Below are 18,535 nucleotides of genomic sequence, written 5' to 3' on the forward strand. Positions count from 1 at the left end.
GAAGATGTGCATGGGTAAAAAAGGGTTCAGTACCACTTGTTCTTGCTTCATTTGTTAATTAACCAGTTATTATTTTGATCATTATGATTTTGATTATGACTATAACTTCTTTTTGTATTCCTAATTTGTGATTTACTTTAATATTTAAATAATATTTTATGCTTTTTGGAGCTTATGTACAGTAAAAAGTATATTAAAGTTGTTAATTTTTTCTATAAAATTTAGTTTTTGGTTACATAAACATATTTTGTTTAATTTTTTTTTTTATTAAATATTTGTTAACCCTTAGATTTTACTATTAACCCTTTCGAGCCGGGTAGCGCAAAACGCGCCCTTATCGCGGAGGCCGGCAGTGTCTTCCGCGAGCGTCTCTCCAGGGCCGGGGGCTTTTTTGCTACTAAGCCTAAATCCATGAAATTTCCGAAGTATCAACGCATTGTTTAATGATGCTCTATAGAGTATTTAAATGGCTTATGCTTTATAGATATTTTTATATATATACTTTAATTACCTTATTTCTTGTTTAAATGCATATTTTACACATTTTATTTTAATTACTCACCATTTTATGACTTTTAACATTATACATCTGAAAACTAAATATATTACTTAAAATAAAATTCTCTTTTCGTATGAAAAATTTGAAAACAGGGATCTACACACAGTCCTACATTACATTCCTTGAACTCATAATAACTCATTTGCCGTTTTGGAGGATTTTTTCGGGAATGTGAACAAACGAAGCATTGTCGTCTCGTTTTCTTATCAGTCTCTTATTTCATGCTCTGTTAAACATTTTCGACGCTTCGACATTGCAACGGTAAGAACAGAAACAATTCACATCTAACAAGATATAATTTTCTAAAAACTGAACTGTAAACCGAAATACTCAATGCTTTAGCGCATATAAAACTTCTACTTACAATAAACAACTACCACGTGCGAATAAAGTGCGATTTAAAGAGACGTCATAAATCACGCTGTTCGGAAACATTTAGTTCCCGTTTGTTTATATAATCAAAAACACGTGTATGTGAGTCATGCTTCTCTCATTTCGAGTAGGTCTAATGTACATGTATCTGAAACCATATGGACATACAGTGCCATCTTGTGGCAGAAATTATGGTTTGAAAAACGTTCCAGGACGTTGGCACAAATACGTGACAGTAGGTAGTAAACGGGAAAATGCTCTGTCATGCCTGCGTGTCGGCTGGTAGGTGAGTTTGTTCGTTGTTGGCACGTAGACGTGACAGTCGGCGCGAAGGGGTTAATGCATGACGGATTTCAGCAAATAGTTTGCTCAAATCGACAAGGAAGAGCTATAAAATTTTATTCAATTGAAAAAAGAGCTTTGAGTGAATAAAATTTGGAATCCTTTTTCTGTCTAGAGTTTAGTGCTTTGGAATGAAATGATAATGAATGATTAATGAAAAGTTGTAGGTTTTGTATTATTTTTGTGCAGGATCTTAAGTTTTAATAATTCCATATAAATTTCATTATATTAATGCCCCCCCCCTTTTTTTTTTTTTTTGTCAAGTGGATTTTTACAATTTAACACGTTGATTACCATGGGACTTTTCGGATACTGGTCTGAGAAACCAAATCAATTTAATCGTATTATTCCGAGAAGCCAGCTCTTTGTGTTGAAGACTGTTTAAAATTTATCACAAATAATAAATATATTCTTTTTTTTTTTTTTTAACTAATGAATAAACATTGAATGTATATTTTTGGTTCATTTTCAATAAAATTTCTGTTTGTATATGCCAAACTTGATTGTTTATTTTCTTCCAGGAGGCCATCCATTCATATTTGCACTTATAAACTATGGACTAACTCGTAGTGGTGCAAAAGTGGCAAGTCAAGAAACAACGAGATAACTCATATTCGGCGTCCTGAAAAAGAACACTAATTTGAGTTATCTTGTGTTGGGCAGTCAACGTGTTAAATTTCATAAACATTATTACTTTTAAATTTTGTAAATTATAGCAAATAAAAAATTGTTTAAATTAGTTTTTGAGAAATGTTATCTTTTGAGAAAAGAAGTGTGTGTTAAACGATTATTTAAGTTCTGTAGTTACAAACATTTTAGTACTTGAAAATATATTGCTTCATGTTAAAGTATTGGTTTCATTACAAAGTGTGAAATTGCTAGCAGCTAGTTGGGGCACAATGACACTAAATCCAGTGGGTGAAAATAATGCTTTAATTATAAAAATCCAACACTAATCTTTTCTTTAAAACAATAAAATTGAATTTTTGAATTTAACATCTATTTGTAAAGTAGGTTCACAATCTGTTTTTTAAATGTTTTTAAACTTGTCTTCTTTAAAGTTAGAACAAATTTCTAAATTAAACTTTAAAATTACAATCAGTGAAAAGTAATTTTATATATATCTAATTTTTTAAAACAAGACTTCTGTGTATGAGTTGTATTTGAACACAGATCCTTTACTTTCAGCGCTGTCAAAGCAAGCCAGAATGTGGGAGACAAACTTTACAAGAACTCCTAATTAGGCCAGTGCAAAGGTTACCAAGTGTTATATTACTTCTAAATGGTAAGTTCTTTTGAAACATGAAAATTTTGATTGTTTATTTTTCAGTTAAAAGCAATTAGAAACAGCTACTCAAAATGACATTTGACATTCTTAAGAACTTCATTTGAATATGAAATAACCTGGTCAAATAAAAATAACATTTGCATAACTGTTTTTTTAACAAATGGGCCAGACGTAGGTGCAGCTGTATAAGCACCTCGAAAATGTATATTTTTATAAGCTGTCTAATACACTATGAATTCTGAAATCTGGACTTCCAGTATCTACATTGATTTAACATCTAAATCTTTGGACAAAAAATAAATCAATAATTAAAATCATCCCCCTCTTATAAAATCTAGTATGGAGAGTATAATACTCAACGAAAAGCTGTGAATGGGATTTTCTTCCTAATTAACTGAGATTCTTGCATGTCATTTCCGAGCCCCCATTAGCTAGGCAGTCGCATCACGGGCAATAGCAATACACGGATTGGTGTTGTTTTGATGTTAGCCAGGATCACACATTTGGCCTTTGAGGGTTGCAGGCCTGGCACTATGCATTTGCAGCCTGCTGCAGTCTCTGCAAATCCTAAATTCTGCTGAAGCATACCTGCCTAAAATCTAAAAATTTTCCCATCGCTAAATGCTCCTGCCCTGTGATTTTCCTAAATTCTAAATATTTTGGCATCTGTAACTTTTGCTCCTCTGAATTCTAAAATTTTTATTTCCCTACCTTACTGTTGTCCAATGCAATCAAATTGTCTTTACCACCTGTCCTGCTGGGAGATTAACATTTCCTCCTTTCTGCAAGGTTGGTATCTTTACATTCATCTACAACCTGTTTCTGAATCGGATATCTATAATGAAAAGTTTGATTATTATATATTAGGATTAAATAAAAGTATTTTTTAATCATTTAATGTATAATTTTTATTAGATTGTTTGTGAATCATCTTGAATTTGATGTGACTCCTAAATTTCATCAGAAAAAATATGCTAAACATTTGGCAATGATTTAGGATGCTACCACTTTTAGCTAGTTGGCTGCAGAACTGAATTGAGTTTGAAACAGCTGCTATTTTTCAAAAGTATTTGTTAAAAACACTGCAGAGTCATTAGGCTATTTTGAAACAGGAGATATAAAAAAGGAGTAATGCCCTTGCTGAGACTCGAGCCTGGACATCTTGAATATGCACTGAGTGTACTACCATTACACCACAAGGGCATGCTGGAAGGGAGGAAATACCTCATATACTCCCCCTTTTAACCCGTTCATGATAGGAATCTCTGTTACCGAAGCATTGTCTTTGGATGGCGCGTTAACCGGATGCGTCGTCTTGTGGGGACAGACAATTCGCGCTGCTAAGCCTAACTTTGGAAACAAATTCAAATATTCAATCAAATCATCAAATTATCAGAAAAATTCGTATAAATTAAATTTTTCATCCAATTGTTCCAATTTTTAGTACATTATGAGAACATTCGGATAGTTGTCAGAATTAATTTTAAAGCTTTATTATTATATTTTCCTTAAAAATTTTATAAAATACTCATTCTAGAATAATATAATTTTCCCCTTATCCCACAAATAAATATATATGGAAAAGTATCCAAACAATTGCAGATTTTATTTAACACAACACATAATTAAAATTAAAAGATATTAAAATTGTCTTTCATAAAATTCAACGTACAAGCAACGAAAAGGAAGCAGTATTTCAAAAAAGAGACAGTGTATGATATTCTTCGAAACATGGGTGTACGTAAAGCCCAATGTTGCATATGTCACAGGAATAGAATATCTGCTGCTATTTTACTCAGCAAATTTGACTCATTTAGCATTTATGTATGTTGTTCTACAGTCAGATAGTGCTGTCGTGTTGTCATTCAAAAAATTAAAAAAAAAAAAAAAAAAAAATCACCTTTTGCTGAGCGATACACAGTATTTGTCTCAATGCCGTAAAACTCAAAGAATAATAAAAGTTTCTAATGATAGAACATCTACTCCACTATAACGAGATAAAAAATAAAAATTAGAAAAATTAATAAATTAAAGTAAAAAGTATTCCAGACCATCGAGAACATGTTCATTTGTTTATATAAAATGACTCAGTAAGAGCCATTACATTATTCAGCACTTAACGAATTAGCATTTGTGTATATTCTAAGTTCAAGTACTGCTTTCGTTTGCCATTAAAAAAATGAGTTTCGCTGACGATACAAAATATTAATCTCGATGCTGGAAAAATCTAAAAGTAATAAAAAAAGGAAAAATCTACGAGTAATAAAAAAACTCTAATGATAGAACATCTATCCTACTATATCACAAAAATAAAAATGAAAAATACCTCAATGCAGGGGGAACACATGCATTTTTTTATATCAAATGACGCAGCTAAAGAGACATTACATTGCTCAACATCCACCCATGAATCTCGCTCTCATTCCCAAATGAAATAACAAAAGCAAAAAACATTGCGTAGGAATGAAGGTAAACATACTTAACTTTCGATATGTTTCACTATAACAGACATACAGCTACATCTAGCGGCAATAAAAAAATATTAAATGTTCTATCTAAAAAGTCAAATGTGGTACGACTGGCCATAGAGTGAATTAAATGGCGATTCAAATATGACACACCCGGCCGTGAGGTAATGTTTGCTGCTGATGCAAATATGACACGCCCGTACTGAATGGGTTAAAGGGCGACTGGGGATTAGGGGACCCAATCGCCTAATCCTGATGGTGATGAATTATCATCCATGAACTTTTAGTTCAGATGCTTCTGTAGAGCCATTAGGATATTTTGAAGCAGAAATCTGGAAAAAATATTAGGGGACCCAATCGCCTAATCCTGATGGTGATGAATTATCATCCATGAACTTTTAGTTCAGATGCTTCTGTAGAGCCATTAGGATATTTTGAAGCAGAAATCTGGAAAAAATATGCCCTCGCCGGATGGAATACCTTGTAACATAAATTAGTGGTTTAAAAAATGAATCATTTTCAGAATTTACTTTTAATGAGACTACCTTGAATAACCATTCTGTATATCTAATTAGTATTATTATCCAAAGGCTTGGATTAGATTGGTTCAAAGCTAATGCTCAGAAAAGGGTGCTTGGATCATTAAAATGAAGTTTGCCTTAAAATTATTTTTTACCTTCTATAAGTTATGCATATTTTTAAAAGCAGTACGTCATATTCTGCATGATCACCAAAAATTTTTTAGCTAACAGAAATATGTGGTAATTATTTTTATTCTTAATAACTCAGCAATTTCAATTTTTTCATATCATTAGTCTTTACTAGTCCCATTTTTTAACATTATTAAGGAAGTTTTTTTTAAATATATAATTAATTATATTAGTAACATTTTTCTGAGGTTATGTGATGGATTAAAAATTTGTTTCATGGTTTCATAATGTTAAACACTTATTGTGCATCAAATAATTTTTATTCTTTAACCCTTTCTGGCATGTTACCTTTTAAAGTTGAAATTTTGATTAAAAAAAGTAGGCAGTTTAATTAGGCCTTGAGGGGTACACAAGTAAAATTTTGTAAAGATAGCACTTATTTTAATTCTGTGGATGTGGCCGGAGCAGGCACACTGATTGAATAGTTTCAAAAAGAGGGCTGAAATGAGCATTGCTGGGAAGCGTGTAAAAGAGTAAGAGATGATTACAACGTCTCTTACTCTTTTAAGCATGAGATGACTATGATTAAAAAACCCTAGATTCTGAATACCATAGCAGATTTAGCATTACCCAGGGTGTGCCCAGGGAGATATGCTACTCTACACCCCCTAAAAAGCTCATTTTTGGTTATGTGATGATTGCATGCTTATGAATGGAAACAAAAAAAAAAAAACTTGGGTATATGATATTTACATTTCATATTTACACTTTAGTCTATTTTTTCATCGTTGTACTTTTCGAAGAAAGTGACATCACCTTTAAAAAAGCACTATCCAATATTGCATGTTTTGCATATGTGCTGGGATCCGTATCAGATTCACTATCTGAAAGAAATTCGTGTACCACTTTCAGTGCTTTAGAAATGGTCAGCCCTCTGAGATCCGTTTTGAAAATAGTTTATTTTTTTTATTTTTAATTAATATTATATTTACAATTTGAAATTTTAAACTATAAAATAAAAATATAAATGTCTACAACTCAAAACTATTAAACGTAGCGCTAAGAAAACTTCTTTGAACCAAAGCAAAAGAGAATTGCTCTAGTGAAAAAACCAAACAGCTAACTGGTAAAATTATCCCTGACCTTCAGAAAATCACCCTAACAATTTCTTAGTTGATAACCAAACATCCCCCTCCTCCCTCCAAAAAAAGAAGAAAAAGAAAATCAGGGAATGAAACACAGATGTGGACCCACCTTTCTATGTTAATGAGCTGACCGATGAGCTGCAGAGAAACAAAGATACAGCTGCCTCTCAGTGACCTAGACTTGCAGTGAGACCAGTCTGGGAACACCTCGGTTCGCCATTCGATTTTAGGCAAGGTTTCAAGGTAAAAATTTAAAACTAATATAGAATAAGGAGATTAGCATACAGCCAAAAAAATAACATAGAAATTTCCTTTCAAACAATTCCTTTTATACCCTTAAAAAAAAAAAAAAATCTGGAAGATTTCTTTGAAAATGAGGTTCTTAAAAAACTAAACATGGCTAAAATATATGGACTGGTTTGTGTTGAGCTTCCATCTACTATAAATAAGGAAGGTTCAGAGTAACCTGTAGTAACCTTCAAATCCTTTTTCATTCAATTTTTCTGTGTGTACAGAAGGACATTTTTAGTTGTGCTGGGCAGACTGGGCACACCATGCCGCAAAGTCAGGTGTTAATCAGTCAGCTGTTACTGCATTTTTAAGTTCTTATTCTCAGCATTTAAGAGCTATTAAAGATGACAGCATTTAAAAGGTTAATTAATACCAGCTGAATGTCAGAAACATCATAATATATATTTTCACTTTTTAAATTATTTATTGTTGAAGTTCATACATTACTAATTTAATTAATATATTGAGAAGATCTTGTGAAGATAAGTTTTAGCTGAAAACTTTGAGTTATGAATTCTTTCTCTTGCAGATATTTTGAAGCATACAAGTAAAAGCAGTGCAGATCATGAAGCTCTGGAAAAAGCTATTCAAGCTCTAAAAGATGTTATGATGCAAGTTCTTTTTTTTTTTTATTACATCTTATAATTATCTTAAAAAAAAAGTTAATTTCCACTTAGGAGCTAAGGAGAAGCTCAGCCAATCTCCGTCTGAGTTTAAGCGCTGATTATACGTATAATGTACTATTCTAAGGGATGACAGGTACCTCTTTTTTTTTTTCAGCAGACCAAGGAAAGAAGATTAAATGATTAAAGCTCCACTAAGGAGAATAGTGAGAATTTTAGGAACAATATGAGGGCATGGAAGGAAATTTTAATGGAAAAGTGTAGCTTTAAAAATAAAGAGGGAAGAGTTCAAGACTTTCTGATCGCGATGCTCTGTCGATATAATTCTAGCCATCAAGGAGAAATTTTCTCTCAATAAGATTCGGTAACAACATGAGAATAAACGTATGAGCGCTCTGTACAGTTGATAGCAGCCCCGTTTGGTTACAGCATTCAGTGGTGTCTTCCTTTTTATGCGATTCTTGTTTCCGCAGTTGTGAAAAACATTTCTGTTTCTGCAAAATCATAATCTTCATTAACCCCTTTCCCAAAGGGGATACATAGTAGGAGGCCGTGTGGACTTTAGCCTGGTAGGGAAGCAAACAACTTTTTAGATTTAAAGAAAGAATTTTTAAAAGAAATAATCCCAATGATTGCTAATTGGTTCAAATGAAATATATGTATAAGCAAATTAAAAAATAAAATTACCATTCTTTTCCTAGTATAATTTTGGTATCTTTTATCCCAAGCCTTTTATTTTTAATCAGTGATTCAGCTATATTAGGTGTTAAATATATAGTATGGTAATGATAATATATGTAAAGTAAATGATACTTCTATTTCAGGCATATTAATGAAGATAAACGTAAAACTGAAGGTCAAGTGGAGATGTTTGATATTGTTAACGACATAGAAAACTGCCCAGTAAGACATTTTTAGACTTAATGAATTTCATAACATTATTATGCTTATTTAATTTTTTAAAATTAATTTTCAAGGAAAAGTTTAAACTAAAATGCTGATATCAGTTTCCAAATTATGTGCTCATCTTGCCTCCAATATTGGTAATTTGACCCAGTTTTGATCTCAGGTGAATATGCTCGCTGCATGTATGTTTTTCCTCATGTGTAATATGAATGTAAGTTTTTATTAGAAAGTCCACATAGAGGCATCTTTTTGCTTAGGCAGATAGACTTCATCTGCTTTTCCATACAGAAAAACAGCTCAAAGCTTTTCCATGTCAGAATAACCTTTGAGTTATTTTTCTGTATAATCACAATTCAAAGTTCATACCCATTGTAAAACCCCTTGAATGTTGGAAACTGAAGGAAATCTGTAAAAATATAAATCTTGCAAAAAGTCGCAAAAAATCTCGAACTTTTTTTTTTTTTTTTTGAGAAGGGGCAGAAGAAGCTGAAGTTAAAAAATCTAAATCAATTATCTTAAATTGTAAAAGTTCATGTTATAACAAGTAACCTCTGGAAATTGCCTGTCTTTAAAAGAAAACGAATGAAATGGTTATTATTTTTCCCCTTGACTCAGCTCGTATATGAAATAGTTTTATCAACCTTATCTCTTGTGTGCGCCTGTAAGGCAAATGTTGCTCATTTTTCTCTTCAGGAATGTAGCTGTTCTGTCACTTTTCTCATTAACACTAGATTAACCGAATTTCAGACTAACCGAAAACTGCCATTGGGGGTCAATTTGACCCTCATAAGAAATGTAAGTAGAAACACAGTAAATGATTAAAATGATGCTGAAATGACCACATAAAAGAGTTTTTAGAGGTTTTTATTTAATTTTATACTTTAATTTTCTTTTCGTGCAATTAGTGCAAATTAGCCCACAATATCTTTCAATGTAAGATTACAAAAACAAAATCTATGAAAAACCAAAAAAAAAAAGATACAAATGCAAAAAGTGGAAAATAGAACATATGCAAAAAAATTACAAAAATACATAAATTGGGAATAAACACACAATGTTTTCCAAAGTTTGTTATACATTACCGCAGGTGATACAATATGAATGCTTGACAGTGACAGCAACACATTTACCACGAATTGGTTTCTGGCATCCCTCACAGCTGACAACAGTCTTGTTTTGTCCCTTGCAACTTTGAAATGCACATTTCTTTCGTTTAAGTGTCTGTATTTGAGCAATTGGGGGGCATTTGTTACGTAGTGCACCAACTTGTAGTTCTTCCACGAGTGCAAGAATAAATTCTCAATGGGAAATAGAGGTGCCCAAGGATTCTTTGAATATAATCCAAGCATTGAGTGCAGGAATGTCAAGGATGTTGTAAAAAACATGTACAGGCCACCTGCGACTTCCACTACTTGTATTATATTTCTTCAGTATATGATCTGTGACATCAACACACATTTTGTACTGTTGTAGTAAGTGACAGTGTTTGGTTTTTTTTCTTTATGCTGTCGTCAACAAACACGTTACTGTGCATCGTGCTCAGAATCATGACATTCTTTTTGCTCTTACACCTATATATTGCGAGTGTTTTGTCTCCATTTTTCAGTGCAAAAGATGATTATCGTGCCGAAGAAGTGTCACGAGCAATAGGGGGTAATTCTCGCTTATTCAGACGCATCGTCCCGACAATTGTGGTTTTTTTCACAGATAGTTCACAGAAGTAAAAAAATTGTCAGTTTGACATTGAGTTTGGATGTGGTTGCAGTAATTTGAGAACTACACTTTCCTCAAGTTGTAAATTAGTTGGTTGTTCTTCATCCTTGCCCAGATAAGGATAACCATTCAAAAGGATTTTACATCAGTTGCTAGCCAGAATTTGATGCCAAACTTGTCCGGTTTATTCGCCATGTACTGGATAAATCTACATCTTGATTTACAAGGCAACAATTGTTCATCAATGGTTATTTCTGTTCCAGGATTATAGCATAAAATAGCAATTTTCCATTAGCTTGTATCAGGTTTCAAAAGCAAGAGCAAATTTGTTAGTGGCGAGACGATCAGCTCTGGTGCTTCGGACATCGAATCTGAGATACTGCATTATTTCACGGAACCGATTGCGTGACATTGTTTCTTTGAACACAGGTGGTCCCCAATTCTTGTTCCACAAATCATCTACACAAAGTTTTGAATGGCCTAGTGCTCCACGGGCAAACAGGAGGGCAAAAAAGGCATCAAGTTCTTCCAGAGTAACATGCTAGTTACTATCATCTCTAAGTTGGCGTCGTGCCTCAGCAACTGTACATGATTGAATGTGTTTCACCATTGATTCACTCACCATCAAACGCCACGCTGAAGCAGGATTTGTTCCTATATTATGACGAGCAAACGACGTTGGTCTACTTGCAGTGGTTACAATATTTCGAGCAGGCGTGCGACCTGAAGTGGAAGCGGTGCTGCTAAGGTTCATAGGGGTCCAGAGAATACCGCTGGATGAGGTATAATTCTCATTACTGCTGCCAGCAACGTTGTTGCCTCGTTCTTGACCACGACCACGTCCGCGTTCACGGGAGCTTCCGGCTTCCCGCATAGGGATCACATTTCCAGAATTGTCCTCGACATCACTATCACTGCTTTCAGAGAGCGACGCATTCTGTAAGTTCACATCAACGTTAAAATCTTCATCACTGCTATCATCACCACTTATATCTGATTCCAGTTGTTCAAGGAAGGCAAGGCACTCTTGTGTACTCAATCCTCTTCCTCTCGGCATTGTAATGGAGAGAGAATATGCTCCGTTCTGGATTTTATTTTTCTCCCCTGAGTCATCGTGATAAGAGCTTCGTGTTTCCCAATGCGCAGGAAACGAAAACGTGGCATCGGGAATTCGAAAAAGGACATTCGCTTAAAAATATGTCGTTTTCCTTATGAGGGTCAAAATGACATCAGTTGGCTGTTTTAGGTATATCTGCGATTATTTATTTAAATAATTAACGTAGAAATATGAAAAATTGGCATAGTATACTTGGAAACATTTTAGAAAAAGTAAAAAAATATCAGCTTCGAAGCTCAGCTGTATGTTAAAAAAAAACACGGAAAATTGGAAAAAAGGTCAAAATGACCCCAACGGTGCTTCTAGTGTTAAAATTGGAATTGCCCTTAGAAAACAAACAATACAGCTTAACAGTCATTAAATTTGAAGCTATATGTTGAAATCAATTACAGATAATAATCTTTTAAAAATAGGTAATTCTCAGCTGTTTATTTTGAAACATCATATGAGCTGATATTTGTTATGAATGATGTTTTATTTTAAATTTCTTTTGAAAAAATAGTTAAATCCCTGTTTTGAATGGTTTAGATCAGTGATCGCCAAACCGTCTACCACGAGGTGCTAGTAGCCAGGGTTCGTAGTGGTCCTTACAAGTGCTTATATATCCTTATATATGAAAATAAAATATAAAGGCTCTTGTAGGTGCTTACTTTTTCTTTAAAGCCCTTACTTACTTATTTATTTTTTTTAAATGAATGTGCATTTTTCTCCGCGCCAAAGCTGAAACTAAATAAGCAACTTTTCTTCCTTAGATGGAACATCAGATGGTGAATCATACACCTGGAAATAGCTTTTCCCCCTTTCCGTTTGGTGCGGGTGAGAGTACAGACAGGTGGTGTACGTTGTTCTATTAGTCAAAGAATTGCTAAAGCGGTAGAAAATTCCGGTACATTTGGTATTCTTTTCCTCTCACCAAAAAATACTACACACGTTTTGAATTTCTATCAAGATTTTAATAATTTAAATTCTCTTCCGTGTGGTCAGTTCATATTCGCGTTTATTATGATCGTTATACTTATATTATGAGCATATGTATGAATATTTATAATAATATAGTTGCAGTAACTGCTGAAGTATAGATAAACTTCCAGAAATGGGTGTGTTTTAATAGAAATTAGCTTTCTAAGAAATAATATTCGGAATAGTTTAAAGGGAAAGTAATCGAATAGTCAAAATAATTTCATTTTTTTTCCGCAATACATTATACAGTACGGAGGTTAGGAGGTTCTCCCCTTTATCCGCAAAATCGCGAATATTGAAACCATTACAGGTCGCCGCAAAACAAGCAATGGATTTTTTTTTGTCACTTTCCAATCTGGATTGAATAGGATTAAAAGTTCTGCAGTCTACCAACCCAAGCGAAGAATGATTCTATTCAGGAAATTTAACGTAGTCTGTTCAAAATTAGAATGGAAAATCCCCCAGATTAGTAAGTCTCTTTCTTTTCCTTTATTTAGTTCTTTATTCTCCGAATACCGGCAGCTGTTGATTGCGATTGTGAAATGTCACGTAAGGAAGAATTACAACGCACGTATTGTGCAATAACGTTTGCGATATTTTGCAGATGTAATTAATTTTGATGTTCAGTGAGTCAATTTATGAACACTTAAAAGAGTTTTACTATTTAGCCGAAAAATCCAAAGAACGGCTACAATCAACCCCTTCCCACTCCTCTTTTCCCAGTTAGCTCGACTCTCCGAAATATTCGACAGTTTTTGAGTATGCAGGTTAGTTAAACTTTTACTGTTAAAGGATGACTGCATGAAGAAATTTCCCATCTTCTGATTTCAGAAATGTTCCTCTTTTTTACTTAAATTACTTTGCTTGCAATATCTGTTAAGGGCAAACTGTTATACAATAAAAATTTAGAGAATGTTCAGAATTTTGATTTAAGTTAAATTATTTAAATATTAATATGAGTGGAAAAATAAATTGTATTTATTATTAAGTGCCAAGCGAATACAATAAATATGGCTTATTATTATTATTTATTTTCTTTATTTTTAACTAAAATTTCATCATTAAATCTTGTAATATAGTTTAGTTCTGCATAGTTTTTTTCTCTCATTGCAAACTAGTTCTGTAAATTGAACTTTTATTTAAAATTAAAAAATAAATAAATAAAAAAGTTATTGTTTTCCGTGGCTGAGGTAATGCTCATTCTCTCTTAATAAATACTGCATTTCTCATATTTTAAATTACAAGTCTAATTTTTCTTTTAAGGTTATGCAGTTGTGTATAATGTAATTAGACAGGTGCTTATTTTTTTCTTAAAATGTGCTTATGTTTTTAACTAAAATGTGGCTACGATGTCTTTGGTAAATTGCGTTAACTATCTTCAGTTCGGGGACATCTTTGTTTGCCTAACCTTGATGTCTATACTGAGCTGACACTGACAAGAAGACACTGCTGCAGTGGACTTGGAACTGATTGATTTTCAAAATGATTTATCTGTAAAATTGCTTTCTTCAAGCTATGAAACTATTTGGCCTCTTATTCCTTAAGAAAAATGCACAATTTTGGTCCAGGTTTGTCTCAAAGTGAAGGCAATATTCAGCTCTATATACCTGTGTGAAATATCTTTACCCAGTATGAAATTTATTAAAAATAAGTACAGGAACAGACTTGCTGATGAACACTTGGACAACTGTATTTGAATTGCAGCCACTACCTACTCTCCCAACATTAAAAACTTGTTGATAACAAAGAGTTCCATCTTCCTCATTAATGTTAATCAGTCTGATAAAAAAGTATGTTATAACATTTGATACTAACTACACTTCAGTTTCTTTTACATTTGAAATTCAATTACAATTTAATTTTTTTATATACAGTTTAATTAAAATTGATTTAAAATTTACTAGAAATTTGCATTTATAAGCAATGAACAAATGTGGGATTTTTTAAATAAGAATTTGGTAGTTCTTTTGGGTAGCTCACAGTAGAATTTAAAAAGGTACAGTAGCTCAAGCTTTATAAGTTTGGCAACCACTGGTTTAGATGTATATATCTTGTATTTATATCTGTTGTTTGCTTCCCTATGAGGCTAATTTTTTTATCTGTTTTTTAGTTATTTTATTATGTTTTGTAGTAAATGTATAAAATTGCCAGTTACTTGCACTTAATTTGATAGAAGTTCTATATGCTGAGAGAGGGTGCTTTTTTATTTCGTCATGGAAAATTGGGAAAAGTAGCCAACAATTTAAAGTTGAAATTCAGTGGGAATTTGTAATCTATTGTCTAAAAGTTCTTTTGAGGGGTTGGCAGGAGAGGAAGATGAGCTTAGACTTTCATAGTCAAGTCTTCTGTATGCTCTTATGAGTGGGATGGAGCTAGATTGATAATTATTTCATGCTTTGTCTTTAATAAGTCTATACTAATTCAAATTCTTACAAAGGACATTCACTTTTTCTTTTTGCATACTTGTATCTTTTTCTACTGAATGAATACTTGCGTTTAAAATGCCTCATGAATTGTAGCTATTGAATTTAAATTCGTAAATGCATATAGTAAATTGTATGTTCAAGCTATGAAAAATTTTAACTTTATAGAAAGTTTGAATGTTCCATGTGTAAACCTTTTAAACTTCTTTAATAACCCATTAAATTTAAAGATATATTTAAAGTAAAATTGGAGTACTAAAAATAAAAATAGAAGTAACTTATTACAAAACAAAACAACAAATCTGGACATTTAATACCTCCCTGGACCTCCAGAATACCAGCAAAATAACCTTCCCCCCAAAACAACTTGCAATATTTAGGAATATCTAGGTGTGCTGCGAAAGCAATTTTTCTTCGCACTAATTAAGATACCTACGTGTCACTTTCAAACATCTAAACTAGGGAGTTGCATTGTTCCAATAACAGTACACTGTTTCATGTTGGTCAGAATTGCATTTTTGGCCATTGAGTAGTTGTTGTGGGTCCTTAATTCTTCTGTTCCAGTGCCTCTCCTAAATTTTAAAACTTCTACCATCACTAATTTTTGCTTTCTTGGTGGTCCTCTAAATCCTAAAATTTTTTCCATCCCTAAACTGTGACATTTGGTATAAACACACTGGTGTACCTGCTGTGGCATCATCTAGTGTGTGTAGGTTGTTAGCATTTTTCTATCTATTTTTAACAGTAACTGAAGACTCAGTATTACATGTTATCTTATTAGATTTAAACTGATGATCTAAAATACAGAATTGCCATAGCCCTGGTGATTTTGGATCTTGGACTTTGTGCTGTATACAAGGTGATTCTAAATTAAAGGAACAAACTTCTAGGAGATGTAGGGGTACACTTAGATGACTTGGAATCCAATAGAAATGCAATCCTAATGAGACAGAGGGGTTTGTTAGTGGTTGTCACAAGAAAACCATCTGCAGACACCTGCAAAGGTATTAAAATGGAAAATTTGAATACATATCATAAACTGACATTTAAAGACCATAAGCTTAAAATAAGTCATGACTTTCCTGATAATGAAGTTACCTAAAGTTTCATTATGTGGGCACCTTGTAGAATTTTGGACATTTTGAAAAACGTTGGGCATCTTTGAGATGTTTGCAGCAGCCATGAAGATGTACCAATTCAAATCACCCAGTGCATTTGAAAACCAAGGTTCGTATGGTCCTTAGTTTTTTTGGAATCGATTTTTTGGTCCTTAAAAATCCTTAATTTTGGCAAAAATCATCAGAAAGTCCTTAATTTTAATCGTCTGAAATTTCTGTCTTTTTTTACGACTGCCATTTTGAGTGTGAATTAACATTTTGGAATAATATTTTTGGCAATTTGCTGACAAATATGGTTATCTTTTTGAATGGGTTCAAGAGTTATAATTTGTTTTTAGTTCTGATATAAATGGTGGGATATTCGAGTTTCTGATCAAGAAGTGAAACATAAGCATTTCGAAATTTTCATTTTTTTTTTTTAATGAAGAGCTCTTAAACAACTTTTCTCTTTTGGGTATGGGAATTCTTTAATTAAGCTGTTCTAAATTTGGCGACTTAAAACATTTTGGCGATTTAAAGATCTGTTTCTATAAAAAAAATTTAATTCCGAGATCAAGGAATTTTTCGGCAGTTTTTTTTAGAACATTATAACATTGATAAATTTCATTTAAATAATGGGAATATTTTTTAATTATATTTATGAGATAAGATTAAAATAAAGCAATTTCGTTTTTACTGTGATATTATAAAGTTCCATTTCGGCCATTCATTATATGTAAAAAATAAGCAAGGTATAATGCTATAAAGCACCATGTACAAAACAGTTCTTAGCAAAAGCAAACTAGCTATGTAATTAATTAAAAATGTATTTTTAATATTTTCATGGTAAGAGTTTTCCCCATGTAATTGTCTCAGAATATTCAGAATTCTCAAAATATACATCAGTTTTCTCCAGAGCTCGTATTGCACCCAAGCCCTGCTCCCGTATTTCTTACTTTTGGGGATAAATCATAATTCTGCTCAGAGCCCTAAATAAGAAAGCTGTGACACTTTTTTTTTTGTACCTGAACAAAATTTCAGTAGAAATTTGATATCGGAAATTTTTTTTTTAGTAATAAACTTATATTAAAAATCGCTTATCAAATTTTAATTTATCTCTTCATATTTTAAGTTTTTATTTATTTAAACTATTTAATTCTTTAATTATTAATTGAATTATTTTAATAATTAATATTAAATTTTTTAATTATTAGTGATTTTATTAGCCATTTTTATTTATTTTTGTACCTCTTTCCTGACGGTGTTCGACGGGGCTCCAGCGCATCTAATTTCAGAAATTAAGCCGTTTTTCTCTATAAAATTAATTTTACACTTTTTTCCTCTGTCCCCCCCCCCGCCCCGCCCCCAATATTTCTGGCTGAATGTTGTTACAGAATTGATAGGGGTAATTGTTTTTTAAGATTTTAGACATTGCAGCTTGAAAAATTTAGAAAGATATGAAGGCAAGATTTATAGACTCATGATTCTAGAAGATTCCAGAAAAATGTGACAAAATGAAAAATGTCTCCGTAGTATTAACACGTAATTTCTTTCTTTTTGGAGAATGTCTAGAAGAACAATGAAAACATTATAGTTGAATGTTTTACTTCTGTTACTAGAATCTTTTTCTTAACATTTTAATCTTCCCTTTATTTTCTCTACTTTTCACTAGACACAAACATGGAAAATATCAGAAATGTTTCTTATTATATGGATAGGCATTATAGAAAGGAATTCTTTTATTAATAAAGATATTGAAAACTGACAATTTAAAAGATTCATCTAATATATCTTAATGCATCATACACAGGGCTGGCACTAGGCATTTTCCCATCTGATGCAGTTTCTGTGGATCTTAAATTCTGCTTCCAATGCCTGTTCTAAATTCTAAAAGTTTTGCAATTTGTAGACATTATTTATTGCTCAGTGTGTCACTAAATTATAAAAATTATGCCACATCAGCTCTTACTTATATATTTCTTCTGAATATTCATATTACTAAGGAAATAAAATTAGCAGCTTTTTCTATACATTCTAAATGCATTTAGTTTATTTAAAATATCAGAAATCTTTAATTAAATTCAAAAATTCTTAAATGAAAAGGAAATGTAGAAGAAAGAAACTGAATAAAGAAAAACAAAATTATTCTTCAAAAATATGTACAGTTATTATTATCTAAATTACCCAATTGTTTACAATGTCACCAATTGTTTACAATTGGTAAGAAAATGAAAATTTCCCATTTCCATTTTCTCACCAGAATGCAAATAAATCACTTAGACAGTTTTTAAACCGAGATTTTTGGAATGCAAGACAAGAGTGTGTTTCTGACCTCCACTTGCTCCCTGCATTAGTTCCTGCCAGCTCTGATAATTTGTAATTATTTGTCTTGGATTACCGTTGCCGACATTTGAGTTTGTTATGATGATAGAGTTATTGAGTCAACCTAAAATGAAATTAAATTATATAGTCTTTGACCACTAATCCATATTTTTAGTTTGAATTTGACTTTTCTTGTTTCATTACATCACTACGAGCTGTAATTCATTTTGTTTTGTTAGCATAAGAACATGCCTTTATT

At 32.3% G+C, this 18,535-nt stretch overlaps 1 protein-coding gene across 2 annotated transcripts in view; it reads left to right on the plus strand.

The window, feature by feature from the left end:
• The window catches only part of LOC118180815 (protein ECT2-like), a 115,072-nt gene that overhangs the window by 70,316 nt on the left and 26,221 nt on the right, over positions 1-18,535 (plus strand). For both annotated transcript variants that reach the window (XM_035349872.2, XM_035349873.2), the window contains exons 15-17: positions 2,462-2,558; positions 7,645-7,726; positions 8,563-8,641. In XM_035349872.2, the coding sequence (XP_035205763.1) occupies positions 2,462-2,558; positions 7,645-7,726; positions 8,563-8,641 (258 nt within the window). The remainder of the gene's footprint in view (positions 1-2,461; positions 2,559-7,644; positions 7,727-8,562; positions 8,642-18,535) is intronic.

The sequence above is a fragment of the Stegodyphus dumicola genome, chromosome 1 (assembly GCF_044657685.1).
Source record: "Stegodyphus dumicola isolate Sdum_Otavi_A_Nest chromosome 1, ASM4465768v1".
NCBI classification, from domain to species: Eukaryota; Metazoa; Arthropoda; class Arachnida; order Araneae; family Eresidae; genus Stegodyphus; species Stegodyphus dumicola.